The sequence below is a fragment of the Rhinatrema bivittatum genome, chromosome 2 (genome assembly GCF_901001135.1).
Source record: "Rhinatrema bivittatum chromosome 2, aRhiBiv1.1, whole genome shotgun sequence".
Lineage (NCBI taxonomy): Eukaryota > Metazoa > Chordata > Amphibia > Gymnophiona > Rhinatrematidae > Rhinatrema > Rhinatrema bivittatum.
In genome coordinates this window covers 500,394,199-500,408,855 of record NC_042616.1, presented here as the reverse complement: position 1 = coordinate 500,408,855, position 14,657 = coordinate 500,394,199, and the positions used below count along the sequence as shown (strand labels likewise).

General features: G+C 46.6%; 1 protein-coding gene across 3 annotated transcripts in view; it reads left to right on the top strand.

The window, feature by feature from the left end:
* MAK (male germ cell associated kinase) overlaps positions 1 to 14,657 on the top strand; it is a 218,254-nt gene that overhangs the window by 172,955 nt on the left and 30,642 nt on the right. For all 3 annotated transcript variants that reach the window (XM_029590648.1, XM_029590650.1, XM_029590649.1), the window contains exons 10-11: positions 3,245 to 3,375; positions 6,338 to 6,469. In XM_029590648.1, the coding sequence (XP_029446508.1) occupies positions 3,245 to 3,375; positions 6,338 to 6,469 (263 nt within the window). The remainder of the gene's footprint in view (positions 1 to 3,244; positions 3,376 to 6,337; positions 6,470 to 14,657) is intronic.

Here is a 14,657-nt window from a genome sequence, read left to right as displayed (position 1 = left end):
ATCCCCACCAACCGATTAGTGGGCCGAGAACACTACAACCCCACCCCCTTCCCCCCCATCCATCCACATCCACATTTCCATTCTATAATAGCGGGAACCATTCATAACAAGGTGTACAATGACTATTTAAATTAGCAAAGTGCCAACAAAAACAAGCATGCGTAGGCAACGGTAAAAAGTCCAGTCACTGAAATGTCTGTTGCACCTATCACTAAACCAGGCATGGGTAATTTGCCAATGCCACGCGGCAAACAACCAACCAGCCTCTACGTTGCCACTGGGGGTCGCTCCGAAGTAAGCAGGGTGCCTGTATCCCTCAGAAGCCTCCGTGGGGGCCGGATTGGGTCGCGTCGCTCAGCGCCCCACAGTGCGAGTTGCAGTCTGATTAGCCGCCAACCCGGCCGAAAGATCCGTGTCCAGAGCGCCCCACCATGCGAAACTGTAGAAGGCCATAAAGCAACTGAAACATGAACTTATAGTCCAATAGCGTCCTCAGGCGCTCAGCAGGTAGTGGTCCACTGCGAACACCATTGCTCCATTAAGCATCGATAAATTAATGCATCTCCCCAAGCGATATTGGTGATCAATCACGCATCCCCCGGTACAGGTGCCGGCAGTGACTGTGTATACTTTTTTTTTAGCGTCCGCATCATTAAACCATCTGGCCCCCTGCATCGTCTGCACTCGCACCCGGGCGGGGTATACCAATGCCGCTCTGATGCCCCGGTTGAACAATTGGGAGCAGTAGGGGGCCAAAATCCTGCACTGCTGTGAAACCGCTTGGGAAAAATCTTGAAAGATCAACACCTGTGAGTTTTCGTAGGTCTGTTTTGCTCCCTGCTGCACCGCTCGGATGATTGCCGCTTTATGCGCATAATTTAAGATCTTAGCAATAACGACTCTAGGCTTAATCTGGTCATCCTTTTTCGGCCTGAGGCGGTGCGCACGCTCCACCTGGAGAGCCCCCGAGAGCCCAGAAAGGCTCAGCGTCGTCAGCAGCCATCCCTCCAAGAAACCAGGTAGCTGAGCCTCCATTAAGTGCTCCAGGAGGCCGACCAGCCGGATGTTTGCCCTCCTCGAACGATTCTCGAGGTCTTTCACTTTCAGGGCCTGCTTTGCCATGGCTTGTTTTAACGCCGCTATCTCTTGCTGAGCCACGTGAAGGTCATCTTGATTGGCCGAGACCTTATGCTCAATATCGGCACACCGCTGTTCAAAGCCCGCCAACCCAGACGTTAACTCTTATAGTTGTGCCGAAATTTTTTGTAACTCCGGTCCAAGTGCTGCTAGTACCGCCGCCGTTAATTCCGCCGTGGGGCTCTGGGGTAACGAACCTGGGTCGGCTGCACCAGCGGCCATTTCCGGAATGGGGTCCGGGGTTCAGGCCTTCTCACACTCCTTCTCTTTCTCCTTCTCCTTTTTTCCTGTACGCGTCGCCATCGCTGGTAATGTTGCCATGTAGGGTCACTAGCAGGGGCACCCTGAAAATCGTGAGAATGATGCAATTATTAAGTTAGGATGTGGCTGGATGGTGAGGCCCGAGCGTAGAGGCAAGAGCTCACATCCGCTCTCGCCAACGGGTCACGTGATCTCCACTGTCTGCATTTAAGAGCTCATGGTGGTCAGGAGCTCTCTGATTAGACGTCCTGTCTGCTCCACACCGTCACTCTCCTCGATTATGGTTAGATAATGCTTGTTATGGGTAAAATGGTAAACCCGTATGAAGGCTCTTCTTTCCCACAAAAATAAGTCTGGTAGCAGTATGTCGTTGGCTGGTGTCTATCTGAGACTGCTACGTATGCTATCCTGTAAAGATGGTCACCTCAAAGTATAACTGCAAGCTAGGTTATCTGGCTCCTGCAGCACCCCCGCTCCTTCCAACGGATCCTATGGCTGCTGCACCTTATAGCCTGCTCTCCCCTCCGTCTCTCTCCAACCTCACCACCCAACCAGCGCTCCCAGGGTCTTTGCAGCCTCCCCAAGCTATTAGGTGCTAGAGTCTGCTTTATTTATGTGTCTTCTGCTCTATAAGCATGCAGTTGCAATATGAAACAGGAGCGGAGGGGGGGAGGAAGGGGAAAGGGACCCCGGCACCAGGTCACCTGTTCTTCCCGCAGTGCTCACCGCCACAGCAGTAAGTACAGATCAGAGTACAGTTAGTGCTTTCTTTGGAGCTTTTGTTGTCCACTGATATTTGCCCGGAATTCGCCCGCTCCAGCAGGCTTACCGTTAACTCACACGCGGCAAGATGGCGGTCGGGAAAGCAGGCTGCTTAAATCTTCTTTGCGGCTGAGCGTGTTCCCCTCAACGCAAACTGACCGTTTTTGCTGGCGATTTTAATCCGCCCTGCGTGCTGGAGCTGCCACCGCGATAACTCGCCTGGTCAAAGCGAAATTTCGGGAGGAAATAAGGAGACTGATTGTTCTCTGTGTGGAGCCTCAGGCTCGAGCGGCCATCTTCTGGCGCGGCAAAACCGAGTCCAATTTTTAGGTAACAACCTCTAAACGACGAGACTGTTCCTTGTATGTAGAGGACATACCTGCAATCAGGTCCCAAAGGGACTCTAATGTGACTACCTCCAGTTTTTTTATCTCTGAGGTCTGCAGAATATTCACTCCCACATCTTGCACCGATTCATTCCCCACCAGGGGACTTGCTCCACCAACTGCACCCCTCTCCTCGGGAGCCTCTATCTGTGCAGCAGGAAAGGGAGTCAGGACCTTGTCCGAGCAAACGCTGGCAAAACCACCCGACTGAGGCTGCCCGGTGATGTCATCATCCAGCGCCCAGCTAGGACAGTGGCGCCCAGAGGAAAAGTCGAAGGAGGTTGCCATGGATCCATTAATTATGCACTTAATGCCAATTTTTGAATGTCAGCATCATATATCTGGCTAAATTTTAGTCTTGGGGTATTGATACCAATCTTCTTGCTGCCTCACACTGTACTCTTTGCCTTGAGATATTGATGCCACTGTTGTTGATCTGGTGGGGTGTTCATGCTATTGTTTTGGCGCCCTTTGCCCTTCTTTTGGTGTCTTGAAGTGTTCATGCCACTGCTGTTGGTGTCTTATCAGGCTGTCTTTAAGATAGTCTGGTATATTCAGTGGTGTGGCTGCATCACTGAATGTCCTGCCAAAGATAGCTGGCTTGCCTGATTAGCTTTGCAAGCTGGCCAGTGACTTAAAATGGACCTCTATATCACCATATTACATTGATTTGTTTAATGCTGTCTTTTGCTTTGTAGTGTATCAGAGCCCTCTGGAGGAGAAAACAAGGTTATTCCTAATGCTTATATGATAAAAACAGAGTCTGAGTTGGCAACACCGTCTGCATCAGCAAAACAGCACTATTTGAGGCAATCAAGGTATCTTCCCGGTAAGATCAAGCTCTTCAGACCACTAAGATGTTGATATTTTAGAGTTCCTTATTTGTTAAAGTATTTATTCTTTGTAATGAACATTTGGTGTTTGTTACTGCTTGGCACATTCCACAATCTGTGTATACTATTTTGTACTGAATTTGTCCTATTACATGAATATTGAAGAAGTGTATTAATGTCACATCTTATCTGAAAAAACAGTACTTATCTCTAGTGGTCTGAAACCATTATGGGGTAATTTTGTAGCATTGCACATAAGCTATCAGTAAATATGCACATAAGTTGCATCAGTTTTCAAAGCAGACTTACATGCACAAGTCCATTTTGAAAGTTACCCCCGCACAACTATGCATACACAGTTACACCTGCTATTTGATGTGCATAATTTTGCTGAGAGAATTTGCACACCATATATTTTACAATCAAAAAGTATGCCTGTAAATTTCCTGGCGTGTAGCCAGATGGACTCAGTACAAATGGGATAGTATCCGCGTGCTAGCAGTTGGAGACGGATCTGACGTCAGCACGGGGGCGTATATATCCCCACAGGAAGCATAGCTATTCAGTAATTTCCGTCTCCAAAGCAGTTTGGAGTGCCTGCACGCTAGTTGAGCGTGCTTTCCAAGACTACTTTAATTTTTCTCTTTTTTTCTGGAGAGTGGCAGCTCTCACCCACGGCCTTCCAGATGATTGTGGATCATTGGGGGTTTCCGGCCATGGATCTCCTGGCAGACGGGTCCAATGCTCAAGTACCCAGATTCTTCAGCCGCAAGCGCGACCCATGCTCACACGGAATCGATGCCCTGGTTCAGCCGTGGCCTCCAGGGACTCTACTGTACGCCTTTCCTCCGTGGCCTCTGATAGGCGCTGTCATCCGCAAGATTCAGAGGCACCAGGGCCTAGTCCTTCTAGTGGCGCCAGACTGGCCAAGACGACCCTGGTATGCAGACATGAGAAGACTACTGGCAGGGGAGCCCCTTCCCCTGCCTCCTCTTCGGGACCTTCTACATCAAGGTCCCATTCTTCACGAGGATCCGGCTCAATTCTCTCTTACGGTATGGCCCTTGAGAGGGCTAGATTGAAGAAGAAGGGTTACTCGGAGCCCGTGATTGATACCCTCCTCCGAGCTCGCAAGTTTTCCACATCCCTCACATACATCAGGATCTGGAGAGTATTTGAAGCCTGGTGCGACTCGCATGGCACCAATCCACATGCAACCACGATCTCTATTGTGTTGGATTTCCTGCAGGATGGCCTTCAGAAGGGTCTCTCCCTCAGCTCCCTCAAAGTTCAGGTGGCTGCGCTGTCTTGTTATGGTCCCAGGAGGGCTGGCAAGACCATCGCTAAGCACCAGGATGTTTCTCGCTTCCTGCAGGGGGTCAAGCATATTCGTCCGCCACTGAAGTGGCCTGTGCCTTTGTGGAACCTCAACCTTGTTTTGGATTTCCTTGTGGGATCCACCTTTCGACCCCTTCGGGGCCTGTCTCTTCGTTCCCTCACTTTGAAGATGGTATTCTTGCTGGCTGTATGTTCAGCCCGCCGCATCTCAGAGCTACAAGCATTGTCCTGCCGGGATCCATTTCTCAGGATCACTCCAGAGGCTATCCATCTTCGTACGGTTCCCTCCTTTCTACCTAAGGTGGTTTCACGGTTTCATCTTAATCAGACCATAACCTTGCCTACCACGGCGGGGCTGAGGAAATCTGAAGAAGGGCGTTTATTGCGCCATCTCGACATTGGCAGATTGCTGCCCAGATATTTGGAACTTACACAAGACCTACGAAAGACGGACCATCTGTTCGTCCTGCACAGCGGGAAGAAACAAGGTGAAGCGGCCTCTCGGCCCACCATCGCCCGCTGGATCAAGGACGTTATCCGGGCAGCTTACGTAGAGGCTGGAAAAACCCCGCCTCTACATGTCAAGGCTCATTCTACCCGAGCTCAAGCGGCATCCTGGGCGGAATCCAGGATGCTATCGCCTGCGGAAATCTGTAAAGCGGCGACATGGTCCTCCCTCCATACCTTTTCCAGATTCTACCGCCTGGATGTCCAGGCCAGGGAGGACTCAGCATTTGCCAGGGCGGTGTTACATGGGCCTCAGGCAGCCTCCCGCCCAGGTGGGGAGTAAAGCTTTTGTACATCCCATTTGTACTGAGTCCATCTGGCTACACGCCAGGAAATGTTGGGATTACTACCTGATAATCCCCTTTTCCTTAGTGTAGACAGATGGACTCAGCATCCCGCCCAGCTGCCTGTGTACATGGGTATCACCGATTCCAGGTAAGCCATGTCATCTGTTTCCATGAGAGCGTACACTCTACCAGGTGTCCACACCTTTCGGTTGGGAATGCTGGCGGTCTCCAGCTCCTATCAATCGGTCAGGGGAATCCTGTTTCACTTTTTAACTGCGTCAGTACACTATAACAGCTTTTGCAAGGAAGATTACTGAATAGCTACACTTCCTGTGGGGATATATACGCCCCCGTGCTGACGTCAGATCCGTCTCCAACTGCTAGCACGCGGATACTATCCCATTTGTACTGAGTCCATCTGTCTACACTAAGGAAAAGGGGATTATCAGGTAGTAATCCCAACATTCTAACCCATCCAGATTACACCTTCTGCACCACCTCTCCCCTTGAATGCAGAAATACGTGCATACAGTGTATATGCATATGATTTTATGTATGTATTGGTCGTATAGTTTTCTAAAGGGCCATTTCTGCAGGTAAAGAAGAAGTCCCTTTGAATTTACCCTCCGATTGCCTTCTACTTAATAGCATTAATCTTTCAAAAGTGTAACAGCATTTAGGGTAGTGAGCATACACACTAAAAGATATTTTTAGCCAAGATTAAATCCTAATGATTTTTCATTTTTGAGATTGGAATTAAATTTTGTACTCAGTAAATTTTTTCTGAATATTCAGTTTCTAACCTTCAAATATTTGTTTCTTTAAGGTGTAAATCCCAAGAGCATCTCTTTGTTGTCTGCCAATAAAGAAGGAAAACCTGCTACTTGGAATAATCCGTTAATTTCCAAACCATTAGGAACAATTGGAATAGGTCTGCCTTTCAATAGAGCTAATGCAGGTATAAAATGAACAGAATTCAATAGTTCCAAGTAAATATTATTTTGAAACATGAACCTGTGCACTTAGACAGTTTTTAAATATGCATGCTAAACACCATACATTGACAGTGTGCTGAAAAGTGTTATTTGACCAGAACAGTGAATTTCTTGATCCATTGTATACTTAGTATATTTCAGAATGCAAGCTTTTTCATTGTGTTTACTGGTGTAACCTACTATGTTTCTTTCTTTTTTTTTTTTCTGTTATTTCTTTATTATTTTTTATATACCAACATTCGATCTGAGATATCACATCTGTTTACATTCAGGTACTGTAGGTATAGATGACAATCTAACCACTAGGATATTCCTCCTCACCTGTCAGACACTTCACAGTAGATTACATTCAAGGTACTGTAAATAGTTCCCTGTCCCCAGAGGGCTCAAAATCTAAGTTTGTACCTGAGGCAATGGAGGGTAAAGTTTGTACCTGAGGCAATGGAGGGTAAAGTGATTTGCCCAGGTCACAAGGAGCAGCAGCTAGATTTGAACCTTGGCTTTTCTGATTTGCATCCTTTTGCTTTAACCAATAGGCTGCTCAGTTAGACAGCTAGATGACAATATTAAAAAGCCAGATTTTGGTATATTTAGCCTCTTAAGTCATTATTCAGCTAAAATCTAGCCATAAAAAAAGAGACATTTCTGGGGCATTTTGGGAAAGAGTTAGGTTATCCAGCTAACACAGCTGATTTTTAGTTTCAACAATTTTTTATTTGCAAAAGTAATAACATCATCCCGAGGGACTTGGATTTTGAGTCCTACATGGGGAACATCAACACAAATAGTATTTTCTTTAACAATGAGTATATAACCATATGCCACTTACATTCCCCCCCCCCCACCCACCCTTTTTTTTTTGGCCCCCTTTCCCTCCCACCCGAAGTTGAAACCCATGGACCAGTGTTTGTGCGTTTTTGAGTGGTGCCAGCACAGAGCTTCGATGCATTCAATCATTCAGAATTAAACTCCTGGCATGAGGTGACAGAGATTGTATGTAGCTATTCCAGGTTCATAAAAACTTCTATCGCAGGTGCGGAGAACTCCAGGATACCATTTTATCCATTTGCATCATGTGATGAAAACCATTCCACCACTGCCAGAAGGAAGGGGAGACCGCTACTGGCAATGTCGAAGAATTAGCCGCCTTCCAACCATTCTCGCCTTTTTGATTAAGAGATGATGTCCTTGACCCCTAATTGGTGTAGTGGAAAAAGTCAAATAAAAGCAGCTTGGGGGAGAGAGCAAGTGGAACCTTAATTATTTAAGCTAAATAATCAACAACTCTACTCCAAAATCGCTTTATCACAGGACATGCCCAGAACAAATGAGAAAGGGACCCCACGGCAGCATGACATTTCACACAGCATGCAGAGTCTGAAATTTTGGACATGTACCGAACCTGCAGGGAAACATAGGCCCAACATATTAATTGAGGTATTCGAGATTTGACCAAAACCAGCTCAAATAACCGCAGGGGTCAGTGTGAACACCCCTTCTTTATTCCAACGTTACGCTACAATCGAGCAGGCTTCAGAGACCCTCAACCACCCCAATCCCTTGTAATATGTTGACAAAGAAGGACATCTGGGGGCCTCCAGCAGTAACAGAGCATTTAGTGCATTGAAAACGCTGGGGGTACGGGAAGCCTGTGGCAAAGAAAGTACATAATGTCGTATTTGTAGGTAAGGGAAAACCTGTGATTTGGGCAGCCCATATATGTCCACCAGTTCCTGAAAGGAAAGAATAGTCCCTTCCCCATCCAAAAGGTGCCCCAACTGGCAAAGACCTTGTCCCTCCCTCAAGCGAAACGCTCCCAAATAAGCCGGGGGCGAATGTATAATTACCTCTGATTGGTAGCAAATAGGAGCAAAGATTAGGGACACCCAGCTTTTTTAGTAACTTGTGTCCATGCCTTGTAGAGAGGGTCTAACAATACATGGTGTTGCAGTGAGGTCGGACGTTCAGTCGTGGGGGCCTGCAGTACATAACATAAGTTTAGCGGGGCCACCAGTGCCTTTTCTGCCTCAACGTTAACAAAGGTGAAACTGCCCAGTATCCAGTCCCTAATGATGTAAAAGTTACTAATGATGTGAAAGTTACTGACCCATGTCAGGGACCCCCAGGCCTCCGCTATCCCATCGGTTCTGCAGCCATCTCAGGGATATTCGCGGCTTCTTCTCCTGCCATATGAAGGTACATACTGCTGTATTCAAGGCAGTTAGGTCCCTCGGCTTGATCCGAAGAGGTAAGTTCTGCAACAAGTATAACCACTTTGGTAGAAGGATCATCTTAAACAAATTTGCACAACCTCCCAATGAAAGTGGCAGGTTATGCCAGGCTCGCAACTTGCCTTGAGAATGCCGCAGAACTGGGCCTACATTCAAACCATAGAGCTGGGATAGGTTTGTAGTTAACTGGACCCCCAGATACCGGAACGAGCCATCAGCCCAGCATAAAGGAAATTGGCTAGCCCAACATTCTTTTAACGCATCTGGGAATGCTAGGGCCTCGGATTTATCTCAATTTAGGCAGAGGCAGGAGAAGGCTCCATATTCCTGAATTATAGCCAACAGGTTAGGGAGGGAACGTTGTGGCTCTGTCAAAAAAACAAATATAGCATCAACAAACACCACATATTTAAATATTGAGTCCCCAAATTTAACCCCCTTTATTGATTGGGAGGCCTGAATAGTTAGGAGTAATGGTTCCAGCGTCAGCAAGAAAAGCAAAGGCGAAAGAGGACATCCCTGCCGAATACCCTGGAGTATTGGGAATGGACTCAATAAGGCTCTATTCACAGTTATGACCGCTGTAGGGTTCTTATATAGGTCTTATACAGCGTCATAAAAAAATCCCACCTGGCCTATATCAGCTAAACACTGAAACAAGTAATCCCATTCGACCCTGTCAAACGCCTTTTCGGCATCAAAACTGACTACTAAATATGGCTCTTCTATCTGGCACAAAGTGCTATAGCATTTAGCACCTTATGAATATTGGTTGATGCATAACACTTAAGGACAAAACCCACTTGTCCCGGAGCAACTAATGAGGGTAAAATGGTGGCCAACCGATCTACTAAGATTTTTGCCATTAACGTTTGGTCAAAATTTAATAATAAGGAAATAGGAGTCGGGGGACAGCGGATCTTTCCCTGGCTTAGGAATAAGGGTTATATGGGTGGGGTTCATATGGGGCGGGTATGCCCCTCTGCATATGAGCGAATTGAACATCTGCGCTAATGGGGCTCCCACCTGATCTCAGATGACTTTGTAGAACTCTGCTGTGAACCCGTCTGGTCCAGAAGCTTTAAGGCGCTTTGCCTGCTGTATAGCAGATATGACCTCTTCTGCCAAGATTGGCCTGTTCAACCAAGAATGTTGGTCTCCACTGATCTTAGTGTAATACGTGACTTAAAGGTATCATAACGGGCGACATTCCCTCTTTCGGTCCCATATAGGTGGGAGTAGTAGGTCCGAAACTTTCTAGAATATGGGGTGTGTCATTTACCACCCTAACCATCAAGGACCGCAGCGCTGCAATATGCTGTGAGGTTCGGAACGTTCTGACCAAATTTGCTAATAGTTTCCCAGACTTGTTCCCAATCCGATACAATTTAAATTGGTAGTACAATATACTTTTCTTTGCTCGCTGATGGAGGAGGAATTAAGTTCTGTCTGGATGGACAGATAACACTCTTGGTTAACCGCAGTATGGGCTCTAAGTAGGGCATTTTTTGCCTGCTGTAACTGGGCTCCAAGAGCCAGCAACCTCTTATCCAAAGTTTTCCTATGATGAGCTAACTAGGATATGATATTCCCCCATAACACTGCCTTAGCCGCATACCAAAAGAGCACTGGGTCTTCTGAGTGAACTCCATTTAGCTCTGCACGGTCTTTCCACTTAGTACGGTTAAAATCATGGAATTGGAAATCATCCGCTAAGAAGTACGGAAATCTCCATGGACAAGGGGAAGAAATGTTATCAGGCCCCGCCAGATCCATCCAGATGGGCGCGTGGTCAGAAATAATAATGTCGTCTATTCCGGCCACCTTGGAAAAGGCATGGGCACTTACCAAAAGGTAGTCCAATCTGGAGTGAGTGGAGTGAGCCCTAGATGTGTAAACTTTCTCAGTAGGGTGTAGGGTCCTCCATGCATCTATCACGTGACGAGACCTTTCAAATAAAGCGATCCCTTTATTCGAGCCCCGGGTAGTGGAAGCAGCAGGGGACCGATCCAAACATGAGTCCCGAACTGCATTGAAGCCCCCACCTATCACCATAGTAGAATTTACATAAGGTAGTAATAAGCTATACATTTCTTGAAAAATGCCGAATTGTACACATTAGTTGCATAGAGATTACAGAAAACCACAGGCATGTGGTTCAATTCTGCTGTTAAGATTTCATAGTGGCCCAAAGGATCGTCGAGTTTTCTCTGTACTTTTAAGGGGAGGCTCTTATGGATCAGTATGGCTTCACCGGCCGATTGAGATGAGGCAGAGGCGAAATGGACCTCACCCACCCAATGCTGACGCAGTTTCCCGTGCTCTATATCAGTGAGGTGTGTCTCCTGTGAAAACACTATATCCGCAGATTTTCTTTTTAACACTTAAAATTTGTGTTCTCTTAATCAGGGAATTTATGCCACAAACATTCCAGGAGATAATACAGGTTCCCTGCTTATTCATTCAGAATAAATTCTAGTGAGAAGGACCCTAGCATAGAGAATTGCTATCAAGAAGGGCGACCCGCCCAGCCAGAGCCACCCTCCTATTCCAACATCAAAGAGATGCACTGCATTGGTCAAATAACAAGCAAAATACATCCAGGACACAGATCCACAACAAAACAACAACTCCCCCAGCCCTCCTCCCTTTAATCTCCACCCCCCCCCCCCCCTCCGTTTCCCCAACATCTTTAGCTAGCAAAGAAGGCGAAAGACCACTACTGTGCCTACGAGCCCCCCTCCCCAATGGGCAGATCCAGCCCCATGCGCCCACCCCTCCCGGCCACCCAAAATAGCACTTAAACTTGTCTCCAACTTATGTTGCTTAGCAGAACAGATGTCCTTTGCGCAGATGGGTAGCCTCCAGAACCATTATCTAAGTTCCAGCCCTAACCAGGCAGACAATTAAGACCTGACCCTCCATGTCTGCATTATCATTCGTATAGTCCTCGATGCATCTGTTGTAACCATTTCCACTCCTGTGAGCTCGATGGCATTGGTACTGCAACTCAAACAGGATCCAGTCAACATATAACTGTGTGTGCTGGCTCCAAATTTAATGCACCACAAACAGAAGCAACAAAATCTGGGAGAAACTGGCTCACAGGGTATCATCTTCTGCTCTGCTCGGGCTGGGCAGTGCCATCTGCTCCCGGGCGCTCACAAACATCTGCAACTCTCCTGCATCTGAAAACCACTGTACACCATCAGGGGTCTGTACCCATACCCATGCTGGATATACCATCACTGCTCAAAGCCCCAAGCTAAACAATTTGGAGCAGAGAGGAGCCAGCCCCCGACGTTGTGCAGCTAGGGACGCAGAGTAATCTTGAGATACCAGAATCTTCTGGTTATTATATGTTAACCCTTTCTCAGAACGAATGGCTTGCAAAATCTCCGATTTATGAGCAAAGTTAAATATTTTGGCAATGACAACTTGGGGTTTCCCTGACAGTGCACTCTTGGGTCCCAGTCGATGGGGCACGTTCCACCTGGAGGGATCCATGGGACTTAGGCCCAACTCCCGAGTAAGCCAGTTCTCCAGAAAGGGGGCCAGCTCTCTCTCATTCACAGCCTCAGGTAATCCTATAAACCACAAGTTTGAGCGGCACGAGCGGTTTTCTAAATCATCCAGGCGGTCTGTATGTTTTGTGAAAGCATCCTTCATCCGGGTTACTTCTGCCTGCAGGTCCTGCAGGCCTTCCTCTGCGTCAGACACCCGTTGCTCCACTTGATTAAATCTCGCCTCATATCCAGCAATAGCGTTGGTGATGTCAGTCAGTTTCACGGATATGGTTTTTAATTCTGGCTCCAGCGTGGCCACCACTGCCGCTTTGATGTACGCAGTGGTGTTACTGAGGATCGTGGCTGTGCTTGTAGGGTTCACGTCATCGCGGCCGCCATCCTCCTCAGTCGTGGGGTCCGCCACATGGGCCTTCTCTCTATCTTTTTCCTTCTTGGCGTTCCTGGATGTCATGGCTATCCCAGGTCACTCTACCGAGGCAGTGGGAACACAGGTTTGTGGATATGTTACCAAAATTAGCCGGGCCTCGTTGCGGATGGGGCTGGATCTGATTAAAGGGACCCAGGAGGAGGGCTCACGTCCGCTGTCCTCAATGCATCACGTGATCCTAGCTGATTTTTAATTATAATCAACTAAAGCCTAGACTCATCATTTTGCTATAATTTTGGCATGAATAGCACCTGCGATAAAAATAGGGGCGTGGTTAGGGTAATATTTTAGTTACCGCAATGCACGCTATTTTAGCTTTAGCGCTTCGCATAGGTATTTACTGAGGGTTTTGGGGCCAGTTTACATTCACAGTGAGACATAGGAACAGCACAGTACACATCAGTGAACATTTGATGTGATATGGAATGAGGAAAGGTACAATGTACTCTCACCTTAGCTTGATAAACTCTCTACCTAGGTACTATCAAGCCAGAGCGAGAGTACACTGTAGAAATCTCATCTTTGTGTTCCTTTTCTTATTCCATATCACATCAAATGTTCACTAATGTGTACTGTGCTGTTCGTACGTTTCACTGTGAATGTAAAACTGGCCCCAAAACCCTAGACCACCACCAAAACCTTACCTCAAATTACTAGTTGACCCTCCTACAGTGGTATAAATAGTTCACTAATAAGTGTGCCATCCCAGAGGCAGTCTCTGTCTCTCCCCCTCTCTCGCAAATCCTTTTTTGGGCATATCGTACAGCTTAATGCCAGGAAAAAAGGTGTTATTATTTCCGGTGTTAAAATGTTTGCTAACATGCATTATGCTATCGCATGCAATGTTAAACGTCCCTCATTTTCATAAACCCCGCCCAAACTCCTCCCCCTTGACTAAAATTTGAAAATTTGCATATGCATCTCGCAATGCGATAAATAATGCATGCGTTATGGTGTTGATGAATGACTCTGTAAGATGGCTGGATAACTTTAGACCTGTTTCAGAGCAGGTCAAAAGTTATCTGGTCTTGTGTGGCTGGATAACTTGCTACTTATCCAGATATCTTCAAAGGATATCCAGGTTAGTAGCGCTTTGAACAGGAAAATAAAATAAGTTGTGGATCTAGGGCTCATTTTTCTGTATTCCCATACGAAAAGTCGTATGTGGCCCTGTCAGGCCAAGCACTGCTCAGCCCGTAATCCCCTCTTAAATTATTAAACAATTATTCTTGGGTCCACAGGTGCCCTCTTTCCCCTCCCCTTTTCCACTTCATTCAGTATTATCTTTGCTTAATCAAGGAAACCAAAAGCTAATATTATTCTTCCTTAAGATGCAATGCTGCTAACAAAACACTACAATTGTTTTCAGTGGTCTTGCTCCCCCAAAACATAGCCATACCAGTTGTGAGGTTCTTGCCAAGTTGTTGTTTTTTTTTTTTGTAGAAAAGGTTGAAAAGCTGAAACATATGTTAAATGGTAATGGCATAAAAATTGATAAGGTTGATACATTGCCTATAGCGAACATGATGTGGGATAATTTCCAGTTGATAAATAGATGTGGACTTGAGGATATTTTTGCCAAGATTAGAATAACCAGTAAAAGGTGAATTTTAAGACCAACGCACGGGCGTACACGTGCATGCGTTTGCTGGCTTGCGCACATGGACGCAGCAATTTTATAATATATACGCATGTATGCACACTTGTAATAAAATCGGCTATACGCACATACATATGTACATTATTTTATATTGACGCAAGCAAATGCTGCCTTGATCGCGTAAGTGGAGAGATTTTAGTATATATATGCATGCGGATGCAATACCTATTTCCCCTGTTCGCCCCAGTAAAGGAGAGAATTCCCTAAACCCCTAACGTGCCTCCCTTTTACCCTATTAGTCCCGATCCTTAAACCCCGCCGACCAGCCTAGGTTTTTTTGTTTCATGACTTTCACGCCGTCCATAG